This window comes from Balaenoptera physalus, assembly GCF_965194825.1.
Source record: "Balaenoptera physalus genome assembly, chromosome: 5".
Lineage (NCBI taxonomy): Eukaryota > Metazoa > Chordata > Mammalia > Artiodactyla > Balaenopteridae > Balaenoptera > Balaenoptera physalus.
Window position 1 is genome coordinate 83,280,249 of NC_138884.1, and position 26,603 is coordinate 83,306,851.

General features: G+C 37.9%; 1 protein-coding gene across 6 annotated transcripts in view; it reads right to left on the reverse strand.

Annotated features, from left to right (window-relative positions):
* Positions 1–26,603, reverse strand: part of GRXCR1 (glutaredoxin and cysteine rich domain containing 1) — a 364,380-nt gene that overhangs the window by 4,873 nt on the left and 332,904 nt on the right. For all 6 annotated transcript variants that reach the window (XM_082464259.1, XM_082464258.1, XM_082464260.1 and 3 more), the window contains one exon: positions 7,043–7,108. In XM_082464259.1, the coding sequence (XP_082320385.1) occupies positions 7,043–7,108 (66 nt within the window). The remainder of the gene's footprint in view (positions 1–7,042; positions 7,109–26,603) is intronic.

Consider the following 26,603-nt stretch of genomic DNA (forward strand, 5'->3'; position numbering starts at 1 on the left):
TATACCCGATTCTCACACCAACCTGATGTAATAGAGACTATCTCATTTCACAAATGATGAAACAAAGTCTCTTAATGAGTTAAAAAAATGTTCAGGTCACAGGGGAATTTGAAAATTAGAAATTAGAGAACTCTCTTCAAGAACAATATGCATGCCCTTTCCTCTTTAAGAGTAGTTTTCAACCTTTACTTACATTCATTTTTTCCCAAATAATATATTACATGGGATTCCCCAAACATAAAACAATTAAAAGGATAAATGCTGCAACTGAAGCAGAAGTGGGGTGGGGGTGGGAGTGGGTCTTGAGGGCACCCTTTAAGGCTCCCCCAGTGCTCCACTAGCCTCCAGAAATCCTATTCCTGTTACATCACCCAGTATGAGCTATTCCACTTGTTCTTCTAATAATAGTAAATAATTCAGTCATTCCTAGCCATTTCCTTCAAAGAGCGCTTTTGTTATCTTGGAACTCTGGTTCCAACTTAAAAGAGTTCCAGAAATGAGAAAGAGCTGGCTTATACTACATGTTCCTGTGTCCTAAGTCCAATACCTCAGTAGACAGCTTTGCCCTCAGTGCAAGATGGAAAAAGAGCTAAAAAATTCCCCAAATTTGAACAGTGTTCCAGGTTAGAGGAAGGAGGAATAACTGAAGTTAACAATAGTCATTATTAGTAGTAACAAAACAGACTTCCACTTTCAATGAAGAGGTTGACAAGAGACACTTTGACCTTCAAGCAATTAAGAAATCTAGGGTAGCTCTTCAGTGTCCTGGAGCCCAGCAAAGCTGGAAACCAGGCAGACTTGGTTGAGAATAGCACCCAGTAAGAGTACTAAATCTACAGAGTGCCCCTCTTCTGAATAGTGGTTTGGGTAGAGGCATGTCCCTTAGGGGTGGAATCCAAGAAAAAAGGAGTGCAAAATCATCCTCCCTTTTACCTCTTTCTGTTCATATATTCTTGGCAAGGGAATTTTAAAAAATAAAACTCAGTGGTCTCATTCCACAAATAAGTCCACATTGCCAGGAACTGTGCAAGGCGTAGGGGATCTAGCAGTGAACCAGAGACCTCCCTGTTCTCTTAGTAGTAGCTCTCAGCTACAAATAAGGATTAGTGAAATAATGATTAATAATGACTAATCTTATTGAGTGGCTACTACGTACCAGGCAATGTTCTCACTTTACATGATTCACTCATTAAATCTTCTCAACAACCCTTTGAGTAAAAGGCAGATCTCATCATAGTGCTGCAGAGATTCTGATGACATTATTTGAGGATGGCCTTGGTCTATTTGTGATTCCATTTAAAAATGACGATGTGGCTTTTTGTGTTTACATATTAATTTTATTTTAGGAAATTTATTTGTGGTCTTCAAATACGTCCACTCCATACTGTAGTCATCTGAATTGAAGCCCCCAAGCATTCCTTAGTCTCTAACAAAGGACCAAGGGGACAAGGGGGGAGTTCAAGAATGATTGTCAGATGGGTTTCCTTTGTAGCACAAACTCAAATTTCATAAATATAAAGAGTTTTTGCTGTTATATAACATAGAAACAGGATGCTAAGCTCAAGGGTCTTCAGTGTTTTCTTCAAGATCAGGAAATGAATGAACTTCTTATTTTTGAACTCAGATCATCTAATCTTATTTTAGGAGAGCTAGAAAGTCTCTTAAGTATTTTACCAAAGAGGAAGCAACTTATCTGAGTCTCTGCGACCATAAACCCCATCATCCAGGTTGTCTATGAAGCAGACTCACTCCATGTAACAGATTATCAAAGAGTGAACACTTGGCATATAATCATCTCTGGATGACTCACTTTTTTCTATGTATTTTGTTTTAAACTATATTCAATAATTTAATTCAGCAAATTCTTGTTAAGTGCCTAATAAACGACTCTCTGTCTGACCTAGCTCTTAATAAACAGAATCGTTCCTGATAATTAGAGTTTCTAGCATTCTCAATTTGCAGACCTGGGAAAGAAGCCCCTGAACAAAATGCTGACACACAGGAAATTTGTTGCTTATATTCCTGAATGCATAAGCCAGATGTATGAGTCTGATTCTTGACCCAATGGGATGTACTGCCACAACCCTACTTAAAAAGATGTTCCAATTTCAGACGCAGCCAGAGCACTTGGCCTGATTTCCCAGGTGAGTAGGTGGTACTCTGCTGCTGTAGTCTCTGAACATGCTGTGGCCACCCACCCCACGGAGAAGCAACATCACCCAGAATGGTGCTTCTCCAGGGAGGGTCAGTCCAGCCTTTGATAGCTCCAACGCCTTGTACAGACAGCCTGTGCCATTTCCAGCATCCTCTGTGTATAGCTGGGAATCTTACCTCTGTTCTTCATAAATAACAAATCAGGCTTTACAAGGAAAACTGTACGAAAGTGGACACTATGTTGGCAATCTCACCAGCAATGACAACAAAATGTTTGCTCATATCTTTAGAAAAGCAGCAAGGCAGAAGCTTACTTAGAGCTTCTCTACCATCTGAGATCTTTAATCCAGTACCTGCCATAACAAGGTGATTGCTAATCATCTCAGGGATGCCCTGACTTCCTCTGTGTGGGCACCATCAGGATCAGCTATCCGTCTTGGTTATTGTTTGGGGGAAATCCTTAGACATCTCTTTGCTTTGGATCTTTAGCCTGTTTATTAATATAAGTAAATACATAAATATATAAATAAATTTTACCCCCAAATGGTGTTTTTATTCATCTTTTTCACATAAAATAATTCTTTTTCTCTTCTTTTTCATCAATTAACTGCTTTGCCTTCTCAAAAACAAACAAACAAACCAAAAAACCAAAAACAAAACAGACAAAAATCCCTTGGATGAAAGAGGATTCATTCATCTATTCACTCAACAAATAATTATTGAGTGCCCATTATTTTCCAATTCCTGTTCTAGGCGCTAGAGGTAAAGAACAGAACAAAATAGACAAGAATCTGTGTCCACGTGGAGTTCATATCTTACTGGGAAGACCCCCCGCAAACTGTCCCAGGAGCAGAACCCGCATTGGTGCAGGTAGCCTTATTAAATCCAAGTCTCATACCAGCTATTGCCATATTTCACTTGCTTCTGCTGCCTTTGGCCAGCTCCTCATGTTTGAGGCCACTGACAAGTCTTCATCAGCGAATCAGGCCCCCTCAGGTTCCCCGAGCAATTTTCACTTAGATGGAACATATGCTAGAATTCTTGGGCCAGAAAACTTGAAATTTGATTTGCTGACACCGTTTCTGATGACCCAGCTGCAGATGCTAAGCCTCTTTCCTCTTCATAACTGGGGTAACTGCTGAAAACTGGGGCCTGAATTACAAAGACCAGGGTGATGAATTATGCAGCACCCAAGTAACAGCAAATTAGAACTTAGTAGGAGCTGTCTGGTTTCTCTCCGAAGTTATTGCCAATTTTCCCATCTTCCACAATGCTACACTAGCATAAGATCCAAGTGTTAAAATTCAGTCTGTTTCCTGGACCTTGTTCTCTGCCTACCTCCCAGTAAACTTCTCATCTGGGCCTTGGATCCTGCCACATTTGATCAGGTTTCCCAGATACCTACATGCCACTTAATTTGAGAGTGATGGCCGCATAGATTCATGGTTAAGATTACGGAGTCAGGCTCATTAAAATCATGAATCAAACACTATCTGTAAGGTCTGGAGCAAGTGATTTAATCCTCTGTGCCTCCATTTTCTTGTAAAATGGATAATAATATCTGTAAAACAGGGATAATAATAGAACCCACCTTGCAGAGTTATTGTAAGGTTTCAATAACTTAATACATATAATACCAAGAATATTACTTGCTACTTAGTAAGGACTCCAATGTTTCCTACCTCAGGAATATTAAACTCCTGTTTCATTGCCAAAAGCAATGAATGAAGGTTTGGATCTGAATCTCGTCTTTTATCCACTTTTCCTGGTTCTTCCAACTGCTTCTCCAAGGCCAGTCTCTTTGCCTGGGTGAGTTTGCCTTAAACCCCAGGCCCCTCACAGGCAGAGTTCAGGGCTTTCTGGATGGCTGCAAATTCTCTACCAGTTTGTTATATGGACAAAGCAGCCTGACAGAGTTATAACACCTTACAAATCCTATGAATGGTAGAAGCCAGTACCGTACTATTGTATATATTTCAACATTAAGAATAGTTTTAAATGTTTCTGGCTTATTTATGTCATCTGTAGAATTGAGACAGACTTAATGAAGAGCAGAGCATAAAATCCTCTTTCAAAATTCTTTGAGCTGAGAGAAAGAGAGAGGTTATGTTAATATATAGCATGGCAGTGTTAATCAAGTTGCAGAATTAAGAAATTATAGACTCAAAAGAATAAAGTCCATGAATAGCTAAGTCAATCGTCAACCTTTAAAAAGAAGAGTAATGAGGGACATTCACTTTATAAGACTCTAAAAGATGCTTTTAAATCACAGAAATAACAACAGTAAGATACTGATACAACAGGAACAAATAGAGCAATGGAACGGATTAGAAAGCTCAGACAAAGACCCAGGTACATATGGGGATTTACTATAATAAAAAATTGGCAGAATAAAGCAATAAAAAAATAATAGATTATTTAATAGATGATGTTGGAAAGCTAACTCACCAAAATGGAAATGATTCTACATGAATGAAAGAACTAGATGCGAAAAATTATAGTTAATAGAAGAAAATGTTAATAGATGAAAATGTAGTTAATAGAAGAAAATGTAGGATAATATCTTTGTGACCTTAAGACGGAAGGATACTTCATAAGTAAAAGTTCAAAAGCACAAAAATAAGGAAAAATAGCGGGTTTAATTATATCAAAAGATTTCTGTTGGATGAAGGACACCAAGAAAGAAGCTAAAAAGAGGGAAGGAAATATTGACAATGGCTAAAACCAACAAAAAGCTAATATCTAGAATATAGAGGGATCTTCTGAGAATCAACAACAACAAAAAAGACAATTCCAAGACTTTTCATGGGCAAGGATAAGAATACACAACTTACAGAAGAAGAAATTTAAAAATTTAACAAGCATACAAGGAAATGCCCAAACTCAATGGTTATCAGAAAAACATTAATTAAAATGATAAGGCAATATCTCCCTATACCCACTACCCTGGCAAAAATTAGAGAACAGAAAATTGGAGAACAATGTAAAACATTGTCAGGAATGTGGGAACATACGAAACCTCTTTCTCCACAGGAGGGAGTGTTGGATGCTGCAAGCATCATGGAGAGCCACCTGGCACTACCTGCAAAACTGGGGCTATGCATAAGCTATTACCCAGCGATTCCTACTCTCAGAGAAATCCACGAGCAAACACGGTCAAGGTTGCTCCTTGCAGCGCTGTTTGTTTGAGGGAGAAGTTAGAGGACATCGGTGGAAAAAATGAGTAGATAAAAAATACTGGGTGGGCTCCATGCAGCTGCATTGTCCAAAATAGGAGCCATCAGTCAGATACGGTTAATTATTTTATTTATTTTAAAATTTGTATTTAATTTCACTTGATTTGAATTTAAACTTAAATCAAGTAAAGTTAAATAAAATTAAAAATTCAGTTCTTCAGTCACACTAGCTACATTTTAAGCGCTCAACAGCCACATGCAGCCAGTGGCTACTATTTTGGATAGTACAGATATAAAACAGTTCCATCATCAAAGAAAGTTCTATTCAACAGTGCTGTTGTGGGAAAGTACACAGCAGTTAGAAGAAATGGATTAAAGGTTCGCATAGCAATATAGATGGTTCTTAAAAGCACAGTGCCTAAGAAAATCATTTGAAACACAATTAGGCACATTACATGACATCATTTGTAAGAGTAAAAATGTGCAGAGAAAGTAATAATACATATTAATCAAGTTAAATCACTTAAATAAAAGATACATATTAACCCAAATTGATGGTTTCATGGAGTTGGCGTAGAGTACAGGGACAAAAGGAAAGAAATGAACCCACCCATACAGATTTTAGAGCTGAGGGGAATTTTAGATTATCAAGTACACACCCTCATTGTGTTTGTCTTTCTTGGTAAAATTACTATATGAATAAAACATGATTCCTAACACCAAGGAGTATATAGTTCATTTGGGACATGAATTAAATGCCCAAGGACAAGTAATACAAAAAATTAAAAGACTTTGATAAGCACCTAAGAAAAAGAGGGATACAGGAATGCAAAGGTGTGAGAGATCAGGAATGATGTGGGGAAGAGGTGATACTGCAGATGGGCCTTGAAGATGGTGGAGGGGAATGAGGAAATGGAACAATAGCAGGCTGGCACGAAGGAATGGTAGTAAAAAACCACGAAGTGGAAGGAATGGTAGAGAATCAGAAATGAGGTCAGCAAAGGAGACTGGACCAAAAAGAGCTGGCATGGCACAATAGATACCATGTAACCATATTGCATAGCTCACCTGGGAAAGTTTGGGTTCAGGTTCACTGCCCCAGAATAATTATTAACGCACCCTTTTCACTCTCAAGGTGTCCCAGTTTAGACTATAAAATATATGTATATATATATTTTATCCTACATATAGAGAGAAGTAGGCTGATAAAATAGTGGAGCAGAGAGGTATTAAGGGCTTCCTGGTTGCGTATTGATTTGATACATTATATATTTGAATAAGTATTTCTCAGATGTTGTCATTATAAATACAGGAACAAAATTAAAAGGTGCACTTTGGAGAAATAACTTTTTCTGTAATCTTTAGAAATGATGAGCTGGTCTGTAGGAAAAATAAAATAATTTAAATAAAAAATTTTATATGTGCTTCAGGATAACGGCCTGACACGAAACATCTCTATAACAGAGAATGAGGCTCTAATAAAGCCGACTGGAATTTTCACCTAATACTACGAGGTTGTTAGACACTAACACTGAAGTCACTCTAGCTGGAGCAAACCTCACGGGTAGGTGGTAGCAAATTAAAACCGCCACAGGTATCCTGTTACATATTTGTAAGAACACAGGGGAAAATTCAATTAGGAAAACTCAATTACAATCAAAGTGTGTTGAATGTTTTGATTACTAAAAATAAGTTGCTAAAAGCACAATTACCTCAATTTTGGTTAAGAGGTCTTGCAGTTCTCCTGATTCATTCATTGACAAAATTTTCTCAGCACCCTATTAACAAGAGAGGGTAGGGGAGAAAGAAAATCCATTTTGTTAGTATTTGAGAAAACAAAGTTCTAGCCAGGAAAGTTTAACCCACAAAATACTGAACAGGATTTTTGCCTTCAGATCTAAGTAAACTCAGAACCAGGAGGACAAAGAGGAGAGGCAATTTCTCTTTCCTTTCACATACTCTCCCATCTAGTAAGGCTAGTTGTGGGCAAAAGGACTGCCAGCAGGTGAGCGCTGGGAAGTCCATGCCTGTCAGATGAAGTCCAGAGATGGAAGGTTCCAGCACACCCTCCAGAGCTGTTCAGGGAGCCTAAGCCAGCCACCTGGGAAAGGAAGTCTCTGAGCAAATCCCCAGCCTGGGCTGCCTCTGCCCTATTCCAGGCAGTCCTGGACATGCCCTCCTCAGAATCCTTAGAATCCAAGTCAAGGACATGCCCTCCTTAATGCTATTAAGATAACAGCAGCTAATAATAATGATAATAATAATAAAATTAATAACCACCCACAGTAATTAAGCACATATTAGGAGCTAGGCATCCAACATCATCTAATTTGATGTGCCAGGCTCACTTAATGGTAGAAATGGAGCCTCAGTGAGATTAAGTAACAATTGCAAGGTCATCCAGAGAGAAAGCAGAGTGGGAATTTGAACACAGACAGGGGAATTACTCCAGAGTCAATGGAGTAAAACTCTACTTAAAAATGAGAACTTTACCTAAAAACGCAAGAGGGAGGAGATATGGGGATATATGTATATGTATAGCTGATTCACTTTGTTATAAAGCAGAAACTAACACACCATTCTAATGCAATTATACTCCAATAAAGATGTTTAAAAAAAAAAAAAAACTTTACTGTGAAAATGAGAACTGGGATGATGAACGCACTTTACAACAAACTAATCATGTTTCTTTGAACTACCCCATTTTCCTTTCCTTTCCAGCCTCTTCTTACCTTCTCCCACTCTACTTCTCAACATGCAGCCATAGAGGCCATAGAAGGAAGAAGTTATTCTTTCTTTCTTTTTTTTTTTTTTTTTAAAGAAAACAGACATTTATTTTTCACAGTTCTAGAGGCCAGAGTCCAAGATTAGGGTGCCAGCATGGTCTGGTTCTTTTTTTTTTTTTTTTTCTTTAACATCTTTATTGAGGTATAATTGCTTTAGAGTGGTATGTAAGTTTCTACCGTATAACAAAGTGTATCAGCTATACATATACATACATCCCCATATCGCCTCCCTCTTGCGTCTCCCTCCCACTCTCCCTATCTCACCCCTCTAGGTGGTCACAAAGCACCGAGCTGATCTCTCTGTGTTATGCGGCTGCTTCCCACTAGCTATATATTTTTCATTTGGTAGTGTATATATGTCCATGCCACTCTCTCACTTCATCTCACGTTGCCCTTCGCCCTCCCCATGTGCTCAAGTCCATTCTCTATGTCTGCATCTTTATTCCTGTCCTGCCCCTAGGTTCTTCAGTAACTTTCTTTTTTTTTTTAGATGCCATATATATGTGTTAGCATACTGTATTTGTTTTTCTCTTTCTGACTTAATTCACTCTGTATGACAGACTCTAGGTCCATCCACCTCACTACAAATAAATCAATTCCATTTCTTTTTATGGCTGAGTAATATTCCATTGTATATATGTGCCACATCTTCTTTATCCATTCTTCTGTCGATGGACACTTAGGCTGCTTCCATGCCCTGACTATTGTAAATAGAGCTGCAATGAACATTGTGGTACATGACTCTTTTTGAATTATGGTTTTCTCAGGGTATATGCCCAGTAGTGGGAATGCTGGGTTGTATGGTAGTTCTATTTTCAGTTTTTTAAGGAACTTCCATACTGTTCTCCATAGTGGCTGTATCAATTTACATTCCCACCAACAGTGCAAGACGGTTCCCTTTTCAGCACACCCTTTCCAGCATTTATTGTTTGTAGATTTTTTGATGATGGCCATTCTGACCGGTGTGAGGTGATACCTCATTGTAGTTTTGATTTGCATTTCTCTAATTATTAGTGATGTTGAGCATCCTTTCATGTGATTGTTGGCAATCTGTATATCTTCTTTGGAGAAATGTCTATTTAGGTCTTCTGCCAATTTTTGGATTGGATTGTTTGTTTTTTTGATATTGAGCGGCATAAGCTGCTTGTATATTTTGGAGATTAATCCTTTGTCAGTTGCTTTGCTCGCAAATATTTTCTCCCATTCTGAGTCTTTTCGTCTTGTTTGTGGTTTCCTTTGCTGTGCAAACTTTTAAGTTACATTAGGTCCCATTTGTTTATTTTTCTTTTTATTTGCATCACTGTAGGAGGTGGGTAAAAAAGGATCTTGCTGTGATTTATGTCATAGAGTGTTCTTCCTAATTTTTCCTCTAAGAGTTTTATAGTGTCTGGCCTTACATTTAGGTCTTTAATCCATTTTGAGTTTACTTTTGTGTATGGTGTTAGGGAGTGTTCTAATTTCATTCTTTTACATGTAGCTGTCCAGTTTTCCCAGCACCACTTATTGAAGAGGCTGTCTTTTCTCCATTGTACATCCTTGCCTCCTTTGTTGTAAATTAGGTGGATTATAGGTGCATGGGTTTATCTCTTGGCTTTCTATCCTGTTCCATTGATAAATATTTCTGTTTTTCTGCCAGTACCATACTGTCTTGATTACTGTAGCTTTGTAGTATAGTCTGAAGTCCAGGAGCCTGATTCCTCCAGCTCTGTTTTTCTTTCTCAAGAATTGCTTTGGCTATTCAGGGTCTTTTGTGTTTCCATACAAATTGTGAAATTTTTTGTTCTAGTTCTGTGAAAAATGCCACTGGTAGTTTGATAGGGATTGCATTGAATCTGTAGATTGCTTTGGGTAGTAGAGTCATTTTCACAATGTTGATTCTTCCAATCCAAGAACATGGTACATCTCTCCAACTGTTTGTATCATCTTTAATTTCTTTCATCAGTGTCTTATAATTTTCTGCATACAGGACTTTTGTCTCCTTAGGTAGGTTTATTCCTAGGTATTTTATTCTTTTTGTTGCAATGGTACATGGGAGTGTTTCCTTAACTTCTCTTTCATATTTTTCATCATTAGTGTATAGGAATGCAAGAGATTTCTCTGCATTAATTTTGTATCCTGCTACTTTACCAAATTCAGTGATTAGCTCTAGTAGTTTTCTGATAGCATCTTTAGGATACTCTATGTATAGTATCGTGTCATCTGCAAACAGTGACAGCTTTACTTCTTTTCTGATATGGATTCTTTCTATTTATTTTTCTTCTCTGATTGCTGTGGCTAAAAGTTCCAAAACTATGTTTTGGTGAGAGTGGTGAGAGTGGACAACCTTGTCTTTTTCCTGATCTTAGTGGAAATGGTTTCAGTTTTTCACCATTGAGAACAATGTTGGCTGTGGGTTTGTCATATATGGCCTTTATTACGTTGAGGTAAGTTCCCTCTATGCCTACTTTCTGGAGGGTTTTTATCATAAATGGGTGTTGAATTTTGTCAAAAGCTTTTTCTGCATCTATTGAGATGATCATATGGTTTTTCTCCTTCAATTTGTTAATATGGTGTATCACATTGATTGATTTGCATATACTGAAGAATCCTTGTATTCCTGGGATAAACCTCACTTAATCATGGTGTATGATCCTTTTAATGTGCTGTTGGAATCTGTTTGCTAGTATTCTGTTGAGGATTTTTGCATGTATGTTCATCAGTGACATTGGGCTGTAGTATTCTTTCTTTCTGACATCTTTGTCTGGTTTTGGTATCAGGGTGATGGTGGCCTCGTAGAATGAATTTGGGAGTGTTCCTCTCTCTACTATATTTTGGAAGAGTTTGAGAAGGATAGGTGTTAGATCTTCTTTAAATGTTTGATAGAATTTTCCTGTGAAGCCATCTGGTCCAGGGCTTTTGTTGTTGGAAGATTTTAAATCACAGTTTCAATTTCAGTGCTTGTGATTGGTCTGTTTATATCTTCTATTTCTTCCTGGTTCAGCCTTGGAAGGTTGTGCTTGTCTAAGAATTTGTCCATTTCTTCCAGATTGTCCATTTTATTAGCATATAGTTGCTTGTACTAATCTCTCATGATCCTTTGTATTTCTGCAGTGTCACTTGGTACTTCTTTTCATTTCTAATTCTATTGATTTGAGTCTTCTCTTTTATTTTCTTGATGAGTCTGGCTAATGGTTTATCAATTTTTTTATCTTCTCAAAGAACCAGGTTTTAGTTTTATGGATCTTTGCTATAGTTTCCTTCATTTCTTTTTCATTTATTTCTGATCTGATCTTTATGATTTCTTTCCTTCTGCTAACTTAGGGTTTTTTAAATTCTTCTTTCTCTAATTGCTTTAGGTTTAAGGTTAGGTGACTTATTTGAGATTTTTCTTGTTTCTTGATGTAGGATTGTATTGCTATGAACTTCCCTTTTAGAACTGTTTTTGCTGCATCCCATAGGTTTTGGGTCATCGTGTTTTCATTGTCATTTGTTTCCAGGTATTTTTTGATTTCCTCTTTGATTTCTTCAGTGATTTCTTTGTTCTTTAGTAGTGTATTGTTTAGCCTCCATGTGTTTGTATTCTTTACAGATTTATTTCCTGTAATTGATATCTAGTCTTATACTATTGTGGACAGAAAAGATACTTGATACGATTTCAATTTTCTTAAATATACCAAGTCTTGATTTTTGACCCAAGATATGATCTATCCTGGAGAATGTTCCATGAGCACTTGAGAAGAAAGTGTATTCTGTTGTTTTTGGATGGAATGTCCTATAAATATCAATTAAGTTCATCTTGTTTAATGTGCCATTTAAAGCTTGTGTTTCCTTATTTATTTTCATTTTGGATGATCTGTCCATTGGTGAAGGTGGGATGTTAAAGTCCCCTATTATTACTGTGTTACTGTCGATTTCCCCTTTTATGGCTGTTAGCACTTCCCTTATGTATTGAGGTGCTCCTACGTTGGGTGCATAAATATTTACAATTGTTATATCTTCTTGTTGAATTGATCCCTTGATCATTATGTAGTGTCCTTCTTTGTCTCTTGTAATAGTCTTTATTTTAAAGTCTATTTTGTCTGATATGAGAATTGCTACTCCAGCTTACTTTTGAATTCCATTTGCATGGAATATCTTTTTTCATTCCCTTACTTTCAGTCTGTATATGTCCCTAGGTCTGATGTGGGTCTCTTGTAGACAACATATATACGGGCCTTGTTTTTGTATCCATTCAGCCAGTCTATGTCTTTTGGTTGGAGCATTTAATCCATTTACATTTAAGGTAATTATCAATATGTATGTTCCTATTACCATTTTCTTAATTGTTTTGGGTTTGTTACTGTAGGTCTTTTCCTTCTCTTGTGTTTCCTGCCTAGAGAAGTTCCTTTAGCATTTGTTGTAGAGCTGGTTTGGTGGTGCTGAATTCTCTTAGCTTTTGCTTGTCTGTAAAGGTTTTAAATTCTCCATTGAATCTCAATGAGATCTTTGCTGGGTAGAGTAATCTTGGCTGTAGGTTTTTGCCTCTCATCACTCTAAATATGTCTTGCCACTCCCTTTAGGCTTGCAGAGTTTCTGCTGAAAGATCAGCTGTTAACCTTATGGGGGTTCCCTTGTATGTTATTTGTTGCTTTTCCCTTACTGCTTTTAATATTTTCTCTTTGTATTTAATTTTTGATAGTTTGATTAATATGTGTCTTGGCATGTTTCCCCTTGGATTTATCCTGTGTGGGACTCTCTGCACTTCCTGGACTTGACTATTTCCTTTCCCATATTAGGGAAGTTTTCAACTATAATCTCTTCAAATATTTTCTCAGTCCCTTTCTTTTTCTATTTTTCTTCTGGGACCCCTATAATTTGAATGTTGGTGCGTTTAATGTTGTCCCAGAGGTCTCTGAGACTGTCCTCAATTCTTTTCATTCTTTTTTTTTATTCTGCTCTGAGGTAGTTATTTCCACTATTTTATATTCCAGGTCACTTATCCTTTCTTCTGCCTCAGTTATTCTGCTATTGACTCCTTCTAGAGAAATTTTAATTTCATTTATTGTGTTGCTCATCATTGTTTGTTTGCTCTTTAGTTCTTCTAGGTCCTAGTTAAACGTTTCTTGTATTTTCTCCATTCTATTTCCAAGATTTTGGATCCTCTTTACTATCATTACTCTGAATTCTTTTTCTGGTAGACTGCCTATTTCCTCTTCATTTGTTTGGTCTGGTGCGTTTTTACCTTGCTCCTTCATCTGCTGTATATTTCTCTGTCTTCTCATTTTGCTTACCTTACTGTGTTTGGGGTCTCCTTTTCACAGGCTGCAGGTTTGTAGTTCCCATTGTTTTTGGTGTCTGCTCCCAGTGGGTAAGGTTGATTCAGTGGGTTGTGTAGGCTTCCTGGTGAGAGGACGAGTGCCTGTCTTCTGGTGGATGAGGCTGGATCTTGTCTTTCTGGTGGGCAGGACCGCGTCCGGTGGTGTGTTTTGGGGTGTCTGTGAACTTAATATGATTTTAGGCAGCCTCTCTGCTAATGGGTGGGGTTGTGTTCCTGTCTTACTAGTTGTTTGGCATAGGGTGTCCAGCACTGTAGCTTGCTGGCCGTTGAGTGGAGCTGGGTCTTAGCATTGAGATGGAGATCTCTGGGAGAGCTTTCGCCATTTGATATTGCATGGGGCTGGGAGGTCTCTGGTGGACCAATGTACTAAACCCGGCTCTCCCACCTCAGAGTCTCAGGCCTGACATCCGGCCGAAGCACCAAGACCCTGTCAGCCACACGGCTTAGGCTTATAAAAATGCATCTAGCATCCACTGCATAGAAGTCTGATTTTCTCCTGTTGTAATTCACTTTCCAGTCCTTGCAGATTGGCTGTATTTGGTCACTCTTCTGACGCTCAGCAAGGCTGCTCACCACTCCAGTCAGCAGCTCATTTCCCCAAAGTTATTATTTCTAATCAAAGGCAGAGACCACCTCTGCATTTTTCACATCATATCCCTGGCAAAGAATAGGTGTGGAATCAATTTTTGATTAATCAACAAGACAAATAGAAACATCATCACGTAAAATATACTTCTTGGATTTCTATTTGTGCTGGGTAGGGTGGAAAACACAAAGACTCATTTAAAAAATAAAAAGGCCCTAGTGTTAGATTACAATATGTTTTTACGTAAACACACAGCCAAGTAACCTACAATGTAGAATGGGAAATAACTGCCAAATGTTAATGATGCAGAAAAGATGAGCCAGGAGATCACAGCAGGGAGGAAAAACGATCTGCTTATGGAGAAGACTTTCTGAGGTTGGTAGCATTTGATCTGAACCTTGAAGATTAAGTGAGGTTTCCAAGACAGGGTAGGCAAGTCTGGCAGAGATGTACAGGAGCCTTTAGCTCTGGGTTTCATTTACTTCAGTTTATTTTACATAACTCAGATCATCTTAATCACCATCAGGAATGTCAACTTGATATATTAACAAAGTACAATGAATGAATACACAGGGTTACAGAGAACACATGTAGCCCTATGAGGCAAGTTATATTCTTTCATTTGTCGGTGGTTTTGCCAGGAATACAGACGTGAGAACAAAGTAAGGAAAGCACCAGAACAAAACATTAAAGCCTAAAGCACAATAACTGGTAATATTTTACTTTTGCTACATTCTATTTCTTTTATGAGTTAGCTAAGCTAAAATAGGAGAAGCCTCAGGGAATTTGATACGTGAACTAAGCAGTAAGGAGAATATGTGACTCATTTTTCTTCAAAGAAAATGTACCCCAGTGACTCCAAAGATTATGAATGTACCAGCGCAGCTATCATACATCTGCCAGATCTTTTCTTACCTTAGCAGGGTGCCTTAGTCCACTGTTTAGAATACCATGCACAGGCCAGGAAAGGACTATCACACTACCCCTAGATATATGAAATTTGCTCTCCTCAGCCAAATCATTCCAGCACCATCAGTACTATGGGAGCAGATTCCACGTTTCAGGAGAAACTCAGGCTCTGCTCACATCAAGCAATGTAACTAAAGGCCTGAGAGTCGATGCTCTTGGAGACACCTGGGTGCCGAGTGCACAGGTGGTGGACCAAGTGCTTAAGATGGGAAAAAACTCTGCTCCGTAACAAAGAACTGGGAGCTGAGTATCTCCATCCCTCTCACTGTGGCTACTCAATGTGGCCTCCACCCGCAGGTCCACGTGGCTGGTCCTCAGCTGGTTTCCTTGGGAGGAGCCCTCTGGTCCCTGTGCTACATACTGAGCAGATACAATAGCCAAAATCCCTTGCTCCTCCATGGGGTTCCACATCCCCACCCTCCACCTGATCTTGTCCTTGCTGAACCTAAGTGTGAGATCCTACAGGGAGGACAAGGAAATCAGATGGTGTCATCTCTGCTCTTGGGGAGCAGCAACAGGATGGGGATCTCAGCCTCGTTGGCAAGTTTTAGGGAAAACTTAGATTCCTCCCGTCCTGAGACTTGAGACGTTTACCGGGGTAACCCCCAACCTGACCTGTCTGCACTGCATTTACATATTCCAAAGACCTTATTCCCTGCAGTTTTCTATCAAAAGCTTTCCAATTATTACTTGGCCTATAATGAAACTCTTGTGTCCACAAAAGGGAGTATATTTCCTTAAGTATCGATAGTCTTAGGAAATAATATTTTCCTGGCTGGTATTTGGCTAAGAATGTCACATATGAGTTTGTTACTTTTAAAATATAACTCCACATCCAATTCCATGCAAGTGGAAATGAATTAATCATTCTATTACTTGGCACAGTTTACCAAGACTGACAAGATATCTATGGAAATATTTCTAGTATATTTTTCAATTAATTTAGAATCATTTTTTTCTGAAAATTAATACCTTCCTGAAAATAATGATAATTGTGATGTGTTAAGTGGTTTACAGATATTGGCTCTTTTAATCATCAGTGAGAATTAAGTATTATAATTACAATTTTTGAAATGAAAAAACTACATTTCTCCAAAGAAGACATACAGATGGCCAACAAACACATGAAAAGATGCTCAACATCACTAGTTATTAAAGAAATGCAAATCAAAACTACAACGAGGTATCACCTCAAACCGGTCAGAATGGCCATCATCAAAAAATCTACAAACAATAAATGCTGGAGAGGGTGTGGAGAAAAGGGAACCCCCATGCACTGCTGGTGGGAATGTAAACTGACACAGCCACTATGGAGAACTGTATGGAGATTCCCTAAAAAACTAAAAATAAAACTGCCATATTACCCAGAAATCCCACTACTGGGCATATACCCAGAGAAAACCATAAATCAAAAAGACACATGCGGGCTTCCCTGGTGGCGCAGTGGTTGAGGGTCTGCCTGCCAATGCGGGGGACACGGGTTCGGGCCCTGGTCTGGGAGGATCCCACGTGCCGCGGAGCGGCTGGGCCCGTGAGCCACAATTGCTGAGCCTGCGCGTCTGGAGCCTGTGCTCTGCAGCAGGAGAGGCCGCGATAATGAGAGGCCCGCGCCTGCCGCAACTAGAGAAGGCCCTCGCACAGAAACAAAGACCCAACACAGCCATAAATAAAAAATAAATAAATATATTTAAAAAAAAAAAAAAAAAAAAAAGACACATGCACCCCAGTGTTCATTGCAGCACTATTTACAATAGCCAGGACATGGAAGTAACCCTAAATGTCCATCAAGAGAGGAATGGATAAAGAAGATGTGGTGTGTGTGTATATATATATATATATATATATATATGATGTGGAATATACATATTCCATATATACAATGGAATATTACTCGGCCATAAAAAGGAACGAACCTGGGTCACTTGTAGAGACATGGATGGACCTAGAGACTGTCAAACAGAGTGAAGTAAGTCAGAAAGAGAAAAACAAATATCGTATATTAACGCATATATGTGGAATCTGAAAAAAATTGGTACAGAGGATCTTGTTTACAAAGCAGAAATAGAGACACAGATGTAGAGAACAAACATATGGATACCAAGGGGGAAGGTGGGGGGTGGGATGAATTGGGAGATTGGGATTGACATATATACTATTGATACTATGTATAAAATAGATAACTAATGAGAACGTACTGTATAGCACAGGGAACTCTACTCAGTGCTCTGTGGTGACCTAAATGAGAAGGAAATCCAAAAAAGAGGGGATATATGTATATGTATAGCTGATTCCCTTTGCTGGCAGTATAAACTAACACAATGTTGTAAAGCAACTATATCCAATAAAAATTTTTTTTTAAAAAACTAAAATTTGAAGAGAATAAGGAAGGTACCCCAGGCCTTTCAGTTAATCAATACAAGGCCTGGACAGATCTTGAATTCAGGTCACGCTGACTCCAAAACCCACACTCTTTCCATTGTGCCAGCATGCTGCCTGCTCACTGATACAACATAATTGTATTAGTGGGAAAATGATAACTCCTCGTCTGGGGAACATGACAATCTGTGGGTAGAGCTCTCTGCTGACTAGGTGCGCAAGAAGGTCAAGCGAATGAGAGATTTCACAGCAATGACTCCAAACAGAAAGAGAAGCTACAGCACATCCCAGTTCTTTTTTTTTTTTATCTCAGCACCACGCATTATTCAGTTATTTCAATATGCCAAGAAAGGACCTACTTCATTAACCTTCAATACATGAAATTAGCTCTATTCTCAGTCACTACTTCCCACCTTAAAATTCTGAGCAGTGAGCTATGACATGTGAACAAGCCACTTTATTTGACATGTGACAAGCTTCTCGAAGATAAGACTGTTTACATAATCTTTCCTCATATATATATTACCAAAGAAGAGACTCACACCTTTGGAGGAGACCGGTATTACACAAAAGATCACACAAATAAATGTAAATTTATCTGTCATAAATACTACAAAAGAGACATTGACACAAGATGCTGTGAAAGCATATAATAAGGTGATTTTAACCTACTCAAGAAGGTTAGGGAAAGGTCTCTCCATAAAGTAATGATTAAGTTGTTGTCTTTAATGGTAGTTAACTGAGCACAGAGATAGAATGGAGGAAGGATATTAATTTCCAGGACAATAAGGTTACCAAACATTATACATACATGTCCCTTTGGGGTCACCATTTTCTCCAGTTCAAGATAAGAAAAGCTATATTCAATGAAACTTTCTATGAGATTCTGTACTGTATTTTGATTTGGTGCCCTGGAGGAAATATAGGTAAGATATCAGGCCACAGCATAAGCCATATATTTTATTAATAAACTGAAGAAAACAATCGATTGGTATAAACCAGCTTGGACTTAGCACACTCTTCTAGATCTCTGGAAAGAATTGCTAGGTCAAGAGTTTCCAAACACCATTATCAAAAAACCAAAATAAACAAATACAAACATCTAAGTATTTTTCTCTCAAATACAAAATTATGTAAAATTGCACATACAGATATTAGGTATCTCCATGCTGATATCCAGGCTTTAGAATTTTACATGGAAACCAGTATTTGAAATCAGGGCCTTATTTCTGAGGGGCCCGGAAGAACAACAACAACAAAAATGTTCTCATTGACCAAAACCAAGCACAAATGTATATATACGTTATATATATGGGGTGTGTGTGTGTATATACATGTATAGTATCTATATTATTATCTTTTATTTTTATTTACATTTAATCATATACCACTTCACCGTACGGAAAATCAGTTTCCAATAAAAGATCCAATTTACAGTATAATAAATACTGAATAGGAATTCACGACATAGGAAATGTCCCGTGTAAATCTCAAAATGATGCTATGATTGAGACTTAGGTTTGATTCTGAGCCAGCTCCTCCACTGAAACAAAGCCTTTCTTAGCACAGTAGTCTAAATAATGCAATGCCTTACATACGATTTTAGATGAATTGGCTAATATAATAAATAATCCTTGCCTTTTTATTAACTATAAAAATATGGGGATTATGTATATGTATAGCTGATTCACTTTGTTATAAAGCAGAAACTAACACACCATTGTAAAGCAATTATACTCCAATAAAGATGTTAAAAAAATTTTTTTTTAAATATATATATATATATATATATATATATATATATATATATATATATATAGTCTTCAGGTAAACGCCATCACAGAAATGGCTCTCGAACCAAACAGTACAGGTTTTCATCTCTCCTGCTGGCTTAAACCAGGTTCCTTTTCCCTCTCACTTAAATGCCTCCCTGCACTTATTTATCTCTCTATATTTTATTATATCTTTGAGTGACTGGGATGAAACCTAAACTCCTTAGCACAGTCTACAAAGGCCTTCCCTATCTTTCTGGACCAACCTTTCCAGCCCTGTCCTGCAATATCATATGCTGATACTCTGAATTTCTCCCTTTCTCCTGGACACACCAGGTCCTTGCATGAGACAATATGCCTTTGCACATGCTCCATCCTTTTGCCCAAAGCTTCTTCTACCCTCCCACTCTCTCCTGGAAAACTCCTATACATCCTTCCAGACTGAACTGAAATGTTACCTTCTCAATGAAATTTCTTTGATTTTCTAAGACAAAAATCAGTCCTTCCCTCCTCTGTGCTCTTAGACCACACTTTGCCCCACTGCACAGCGAGCCCAGTGGTGATTACAGGTACAACTTCTTCAAGGACCAGCACTTTGTGGGGTGTGCTATACACACTCAATAAATATTTGCTGTATTTATGTCTTCCACCTTTTTGTAGTAAATGCAGTATTAAATTCCAAAATGGCCGTTTCTTATAATTGGCATTTAAAAAGGAAAATAAGCAAGGTCATGAATCAAAATGCACTTTGGTGGAGGTAATCGTGCAAGGGACCAAGATAGAATGCCAGATACCTGGAGGAGTGAGAGCAATGAAGACTGTGTAAACGATTTCCCCTAATCATCACTTCTCTCAGCTGATGGAAAGTAAAGAACAAACCACTGGAGGCTGAACTCTGATGCAGACCAGGAGGCTATGACTGTCTAGTGCTGGCTGCTAAAGGATCCTTCTGCTATGTAATCAGGAGAGCAGATGGCAGGGCTGGTGTTTAAGGAGCCCAACCATTACGTAGCAGGATGCCTGCCAAAGGATATGTTCAATAAACATGTACTGCTGTGGCTGCCATGCGCCCCAGAATGGAAGGTTACATCAGCCCTGGAGATGGGCCACCTGAGCCCAGCTGACAAAGGCAGGATTGACTTCAGGAATTAGCTCTGGATCTTCTCCAGCACATGAACAAACTCCACTGAGACCCTGGAATTCTACACCAAATCCTTAGGCCTGGAAACTGTTCAAAGCAACTGTAGCAATAGCCCACCAGTGTCTTAAAAAACACAATAAAGTCTCCCGTGGATAATCTTATTCTAAAAAGCACAGTTTTCCTCTGTCCCTGGCAGGAAGAATTAAGTGTAAAATTAACTAAACTAGCTGATGTGTTTTGTGCAATTATATAATACAGACTTTTGGCGTTAGAAAATGCCTGGCAAAGACAGTGATTTTAGTTTTATGTAATTAAATTTTTCAGTGTAGTTACAAAGAACAACTGCCCATGGAGGCTAATCTTGATTTTTTTTTTTAATAATAAAGCCATATCATCAAAATAGATGATCATGACAATATGTATTATTTTCTTTCCTGTGGCAGAAGGCCATCTCTCCTTTTCCTTTAAAATTAATATCATATCATATAAAAATGATATCAAGTCACCAGGCTAAAAAAAAAAAAGATAGTATTGAGGGTAGAGCAGAATAAGCCAGAAGACTGTGTTATTTAATAGATTTAAGATTGTTGTCTACTGTGTCACAAAATTTTCTCTGCATAAATTTATTTTTAGAATGCAGTGATTAAGCTCATCAAGGTTTTTTTTTAACTGAGATATAATTGACATATAACATTTTACTAGTTTCAGGTGTACAGCATTATGATTTGATATTTGTATATATTGTGAAATGATCACCACAAGAAGTCTAGTTAACATTCATCACCACACATAGTTATAATTCTTTTCTTGTGATGAGAACTTTTAAGATCTACTCTCTCAGCAACTTTCAAATATGCAATACAGTACTACTAACAACAGTTACCATGCCATACATTATATCCTGTGACTTATTTATTTTATAACTGGAAATTTGTACCTTTTGACCCCCTTCACCCATTTTACTCCCCCCTGCACCACCCCTGCACCTTTGGCAATCATCGATATTCTCTGTATCTATGAGTTTGGGGGATTTTTTTTGGTTTTGTTTCATGGGTTGTTGTTTTTTTTAGATTGTACATATAAGTGAGATCATATTGTATTTGTCTTTCTCTGTCTGACTTATTTCACTTAACATAATGCCATAAAGGACCATCCATGGTCCTTTTTTTCTTTTATATTGTTGAAAAAATATATATATACACATATAGGTATAAATATATCACATTTTCTTTAACCATTCACCCACTGATGGACACTTAGGTTGTTCTATATCTTGGCTATTGTAAATATTGCTGAAATGAACATTGGGGGTGCATATATCTTTTTGGGTTAGTGTTTTTGTTTTCTTCAGATAAACACCCAGGAGTGGAACTGCTGGATCATATGGTAGTCCTATTTTTCAGTTTTTGAGGAAACTCCGTACTATTTTCCATAGTGGCTGCACCAATTTACATTCCCACCAACAATGCACAAGTGTTCCCTTATCTTCACATCCTTGCCAACACTTGTTATTTCTTGTCTTTTTTATGACAGCCATTCTAACAGGTGTGAGGTGATATCTCGTGATTTTGATTTGCATTTCCCTGATGATTACTAATGTTGAGTACCTCTTCATGTACCTATTGGCCATTTCTAAGTCTTCTTTGGAAAAATGTCCATTCAGATCCTCTGCCCATTTTTAATTGGACTATTTGTCTTTTCACTATTGAATCTGTAAGTTCTTTATATTTTGGATATTAACCCCTTATTAGATGTATGATTTGCAAATATTTCCTCCCATTCTGTAGGTTGACTTTTCATTTTGTTGATGGTTTCCTTTGCTGTGCAGAAGCTTTTTAGTCTGATGTAGTCCCACGTGCCTATTTTTGCAACCAAAGGTTTTTTGAATGAGACTCCAAATTAAACCCTAGTGTCTCCCTTACAAATTAATTTAACTTGGAAAAAAACTCTTTAAGACTCAGTTTCCTTATTTGTAAATTGGGTATAAAAATGTGTACAGCGTTGTTAGAAAGATGACATGAGATGATATGAGTCTAGAACATTGTATGATACATGATAGGAGTTCAATAAATAGTAGTTGTTTATTTATTTATTATTATTATTCTTGAACTCCCTGAGAACATTTATAACTTAGAATCAACTTCAAGCACTCAAAATTTAGTCCACAAATATTTTCCATCTAGAGTCAATAAATAATAAAAGGTAAATGCAAATCAACAAGAGTATTACATTGTTTTGGGGTAATGTCACCATAAAGTGAAAGAGAATGTAATAAAAGGGGGGGGGGCTCATGTAAAACATTGGGATGAAAGACTGAATTGTGTAACCTATTAAAAAGAAAAGGTAATACAACATTTGAGGACTTTCCAGACCATAAAAGTTCTCAGTTAAGTTGTAGAATGGCTAAAGTATTCTTTATTATGGGGGATTTAACTAGCTTTCGACTAGGACTCTAAAGAGTCAAAAAGGAAGGAGAGTTAGTGAAAAACACTGCCGAAGAAAATTGAGTTGATTATTTTTCTGGGACAACATGGATATTTAATCACTCAGCAGGAAAAATGTTTGAGGAAGATTCATATGGTGAGAGTTATTGAGAAACATAATTAGTTGATCAAAATGTCAATTAAAATTTCATAAATAGGAGGGAGCTCCTACTTGAATAGGACTTAATCCCAGATGGGATCCAAGGATGTTTAGACACAGATAGGTTACTAAAGACTCATCCCTGAAGCTTACACATTCAATACAAATTACTTTATTTTACATATTACTATCTTAGTAAAATTATCAAAAGATTGAGGCACCACCCCTACCTAGTTGCTACCTATAAAGACTTCTCTGTAGTGAAGTTCATGTTCATGAAGTAAAGTAGATATCCCATTTTTATAAAGTTCTACAATGCAAAAGAGTCATGGGGTTGTCTAATAATTTTGTTTGTTTAATTCATAAGAATAACCCAATGCATCTTTCAGGATCCCAGAAGGAAACTGGGGTGTCCAAAGAGTTTAATTGAAGGGCATTTAATGAAGGGCTCAACTACAGAAGCATGGACAACATTAAGTAAACCAACAGGTTTGATGAAGCACCCAGATGCTGGCAAAAACAGGAAGCTGTTACTACACTGGAGTCTAATGTTCATGAGGAAGGTGTTGCATTACAGAACCCAACAAAAGATGTAGCCATGGGAAAGGAGCCAAGAGGAACTCAGGGTCTGCTCAAACTGCACCTCAGAATGAAGGGACCAAAGAAAATAAATACCTCTGTATCCTGCCTCACTCAGATATCCTGCTCTAGCCTCCCTCTGACTGATGTCAGAAGACAAAGGCATTTGAGTGGTGCAGTCTGTAACGTTTGCCCAGAGCAGGCTAGAGAAGGGGAGAGAATGAATCTGGAAGAGAAAACAGAAAGTAATGAACCCATCCAGCAATGAATCAGATGATTCCTTTCATTCTACTGGGGTTGATCCTTATTAGAGTCCATTTATTATGTGTCTTCAGAACAAGAGAATAAGGATGATGATAATCTTCCTTTAATTCTAAGGGGAAGGAAATCATATGGGTAACAGAATATGTTGGGAAGGCTGTAGCTTTGGGGTTAAAATAGTGGGCTCAGCCACTGATTAAAATCTGTCTCTGCGACCTATTTGGTGTGTGAGCTTGGGCAGTTAACCCCTCCAAACCTCAGCTTTCTCAGTTATAAAATGAAGAGAAAAATACCTCTATCATGTAGGTTGTAAGAAATAAATGAGATAATGCCTGTTACGTGCTTAGCATTGTGCCAGGCCTTGGAAATGAGAATATTTGTTTCTTCTTGTTGTTGTTTTCAGCACACTAGTAGAAGAAATGGATTTTCCATTTAGTTTAATTCCAAAGATGTATTTGGAAAGACTCATTGTCAATTGCTTTCTTTTTTGAAATCAACTGCAGTGACCTTCTCATAGGGGGACTATCCTTCTTCTATATTAATAGTGTAGATAGAATACTAATTACCTCTGCTCCACTATCACCATCCATGCTCCATTCTCCTTTTTAGTTAGAAAATCCTCTGAGATTTCTTTGGGCAGAGCATATAGTGAAATCCTATTTTTCTCAGCCTCTGTGTGGTTAGGTGCAGCCAAATGACTGAGTCCTTGCCAGTGAGATGTGAGCAGAAGTAATGCATTCAGCTTCCAAGCCATACTCCTAAAAGCAGGTAGATCATCCTATACTTACTGTCTTTTTTTACCTTTTAATAAGCTGGAAAAAAATGTGATGGAATTGAGCTTTTCTGAACCATGAAGTGAGGACTCACCCTGAAGGGAGGTGCAATAAGTTAGAAGAATCACTCTTGGAGAAGAGACAATCTGTACCCCCGCACCACCTCCAACTCAGACTTCTTTGAGAGACAAATAAATATTTACCTTGTTTAAACCAATAACCTATGCATGATTCACATAGAGGATAGAAAAGTAGATAGATACACAGACTTATACAGATGTATAGGTATGTATGTATAAATATATATTATGTATAGGTATATATGTGCATAGATATATATATATAGAGAGAGAGAGAGAGAGAGAGAGATTTATGTGGAGATGAGACAGAGGTAGAGATGAAGAGATAGGATGAGGATGACATCAGAGAGAGTGAGTTGGAGGCCAACCCAAACTCTTGGGTACTGCCCAAAATTTAAGATTTGTTTTTAGCTACAAGATTTAGGAAAAAAGTAAAACAGAGTGACAATAATAACCTGGTCCAGAGAGATTTCCTTTAGCTATTTTTGGACTCTTTCCTCCATTTCTCCAGGGACTCTCCTTGACAGAACTATCTCCTGTTCCAGAAAAGCAAATCAAGGCACTAATTTTGTAGGCAGGTTCAAGAAGGATGAATAAACTCAGGTCTCTAAATCCGGATTGAGAATAAAGCTTGGTACTCCTTTATCATCTCCTTTTGTCCTGGCATCTGTGGCTTCCAAAGAAAGCGAGCTTGGCATTTTCTCAGAGTACAAGGCTTCTGTGATTCATCTCTTGGCTGTTTCAGTGGGTAGGACAATGCCAGGAGGACAGTTCTTAAGGGTTGTGGAGGAAGGAGTGAGAGCAATGACACAGTAGCAGACCCTAGGAGAAGCCTCTTCTCTAAGGAGAAGCGTAATGAGCACCTACCATTAACCACGTGCTCTGCAAGCAGCACTCTTTTTTTTTTTTTTTAATTAATTAATTTATTTAATTATTTTTGGCTGTGTTGGGTCTTCGTTTCTGTGTGAGGGCTTTCTCCAGCTGTGGCAAGCGGGGGCCACTCTTCATCGCGGTGCGCAGGCCTCTCACTATTGCGGCCTCTCTTGTTGCAGAGCACAGGCTCTAGGCTCACGGGCTCAGTAGTTGTGGCTCACGGGCCCAGTTGCTCCGCAGCATGTGGGATCTTCCCAGACTAGGGCTCGAACCCGCGTCCCCTGCATTGGCAGGCAGATTCCCAACCACTGTGCCACCAGGGAAGCCCAAGCATCACTCTTTTACTCTTCACTGCTTCCCTGCAAGTTGTCTTGTAAAATCCTTAGTTTTAAAAATAGGGAAACTAAGACTCAAAGAAATTGTAAAAGTATTATAAGAGTACTTGTTCAAGATCACCCCACAGCTAACAGCTGGCAAGGTCAAGATTGCAGTCTAAGTCTACCTGGCTCTAAAGTCTATGCTTTTCTTCACTGAACTTCACTTTTTGTCACTTATAAATATATATATGTTTTTAAAGTAATATCTACTTTTAAGGGACACTGAGAATATAGCATGATATTAACACACGTTAAGTCACTGTTTAATATAGAACATAGAAAGTGCTTAATAATAGTATCAGTTAATATTAATGATATACTTACTATTACTATATTATTATACTAAAACACTATGATAGTAATGTACATTTTGTCTAATGTTAAGTGATGGTAGATAATAAAGAACACAGATTTTAGACCTTGTCATTTCTTATGCCTCACAGAGTGTTTCGGCATTTCATTTATGCCCTCAGGGTAGGCAAACTTAGGCTGTAAAGTTCTGACTTGTGTATCTCTATTTTCCTTCCTGTGAAGAACAAAAGCAAATAGATGGAAATAGAGGTCGTTTGTTAAAGGACATAGGCAGGTCTGTTTCAGGGACTCCAGAGAATAAATACATAGTCTCTTGTTTGAAGGGTGGGCTAATCCATGAAATGACCATCTATCTTCCATCCACTTAATAAGGCAAAGTACAGTCACAGATAAAAGGTAATATACTAAATACTAAAAAGATTTTAAAAACTAAGAAATGAAAGCATACCTAAAGCAGTAAAAGGTAAAATATAAAAGTAGATTCCAAGAATAAGTTTAATATAATCAAT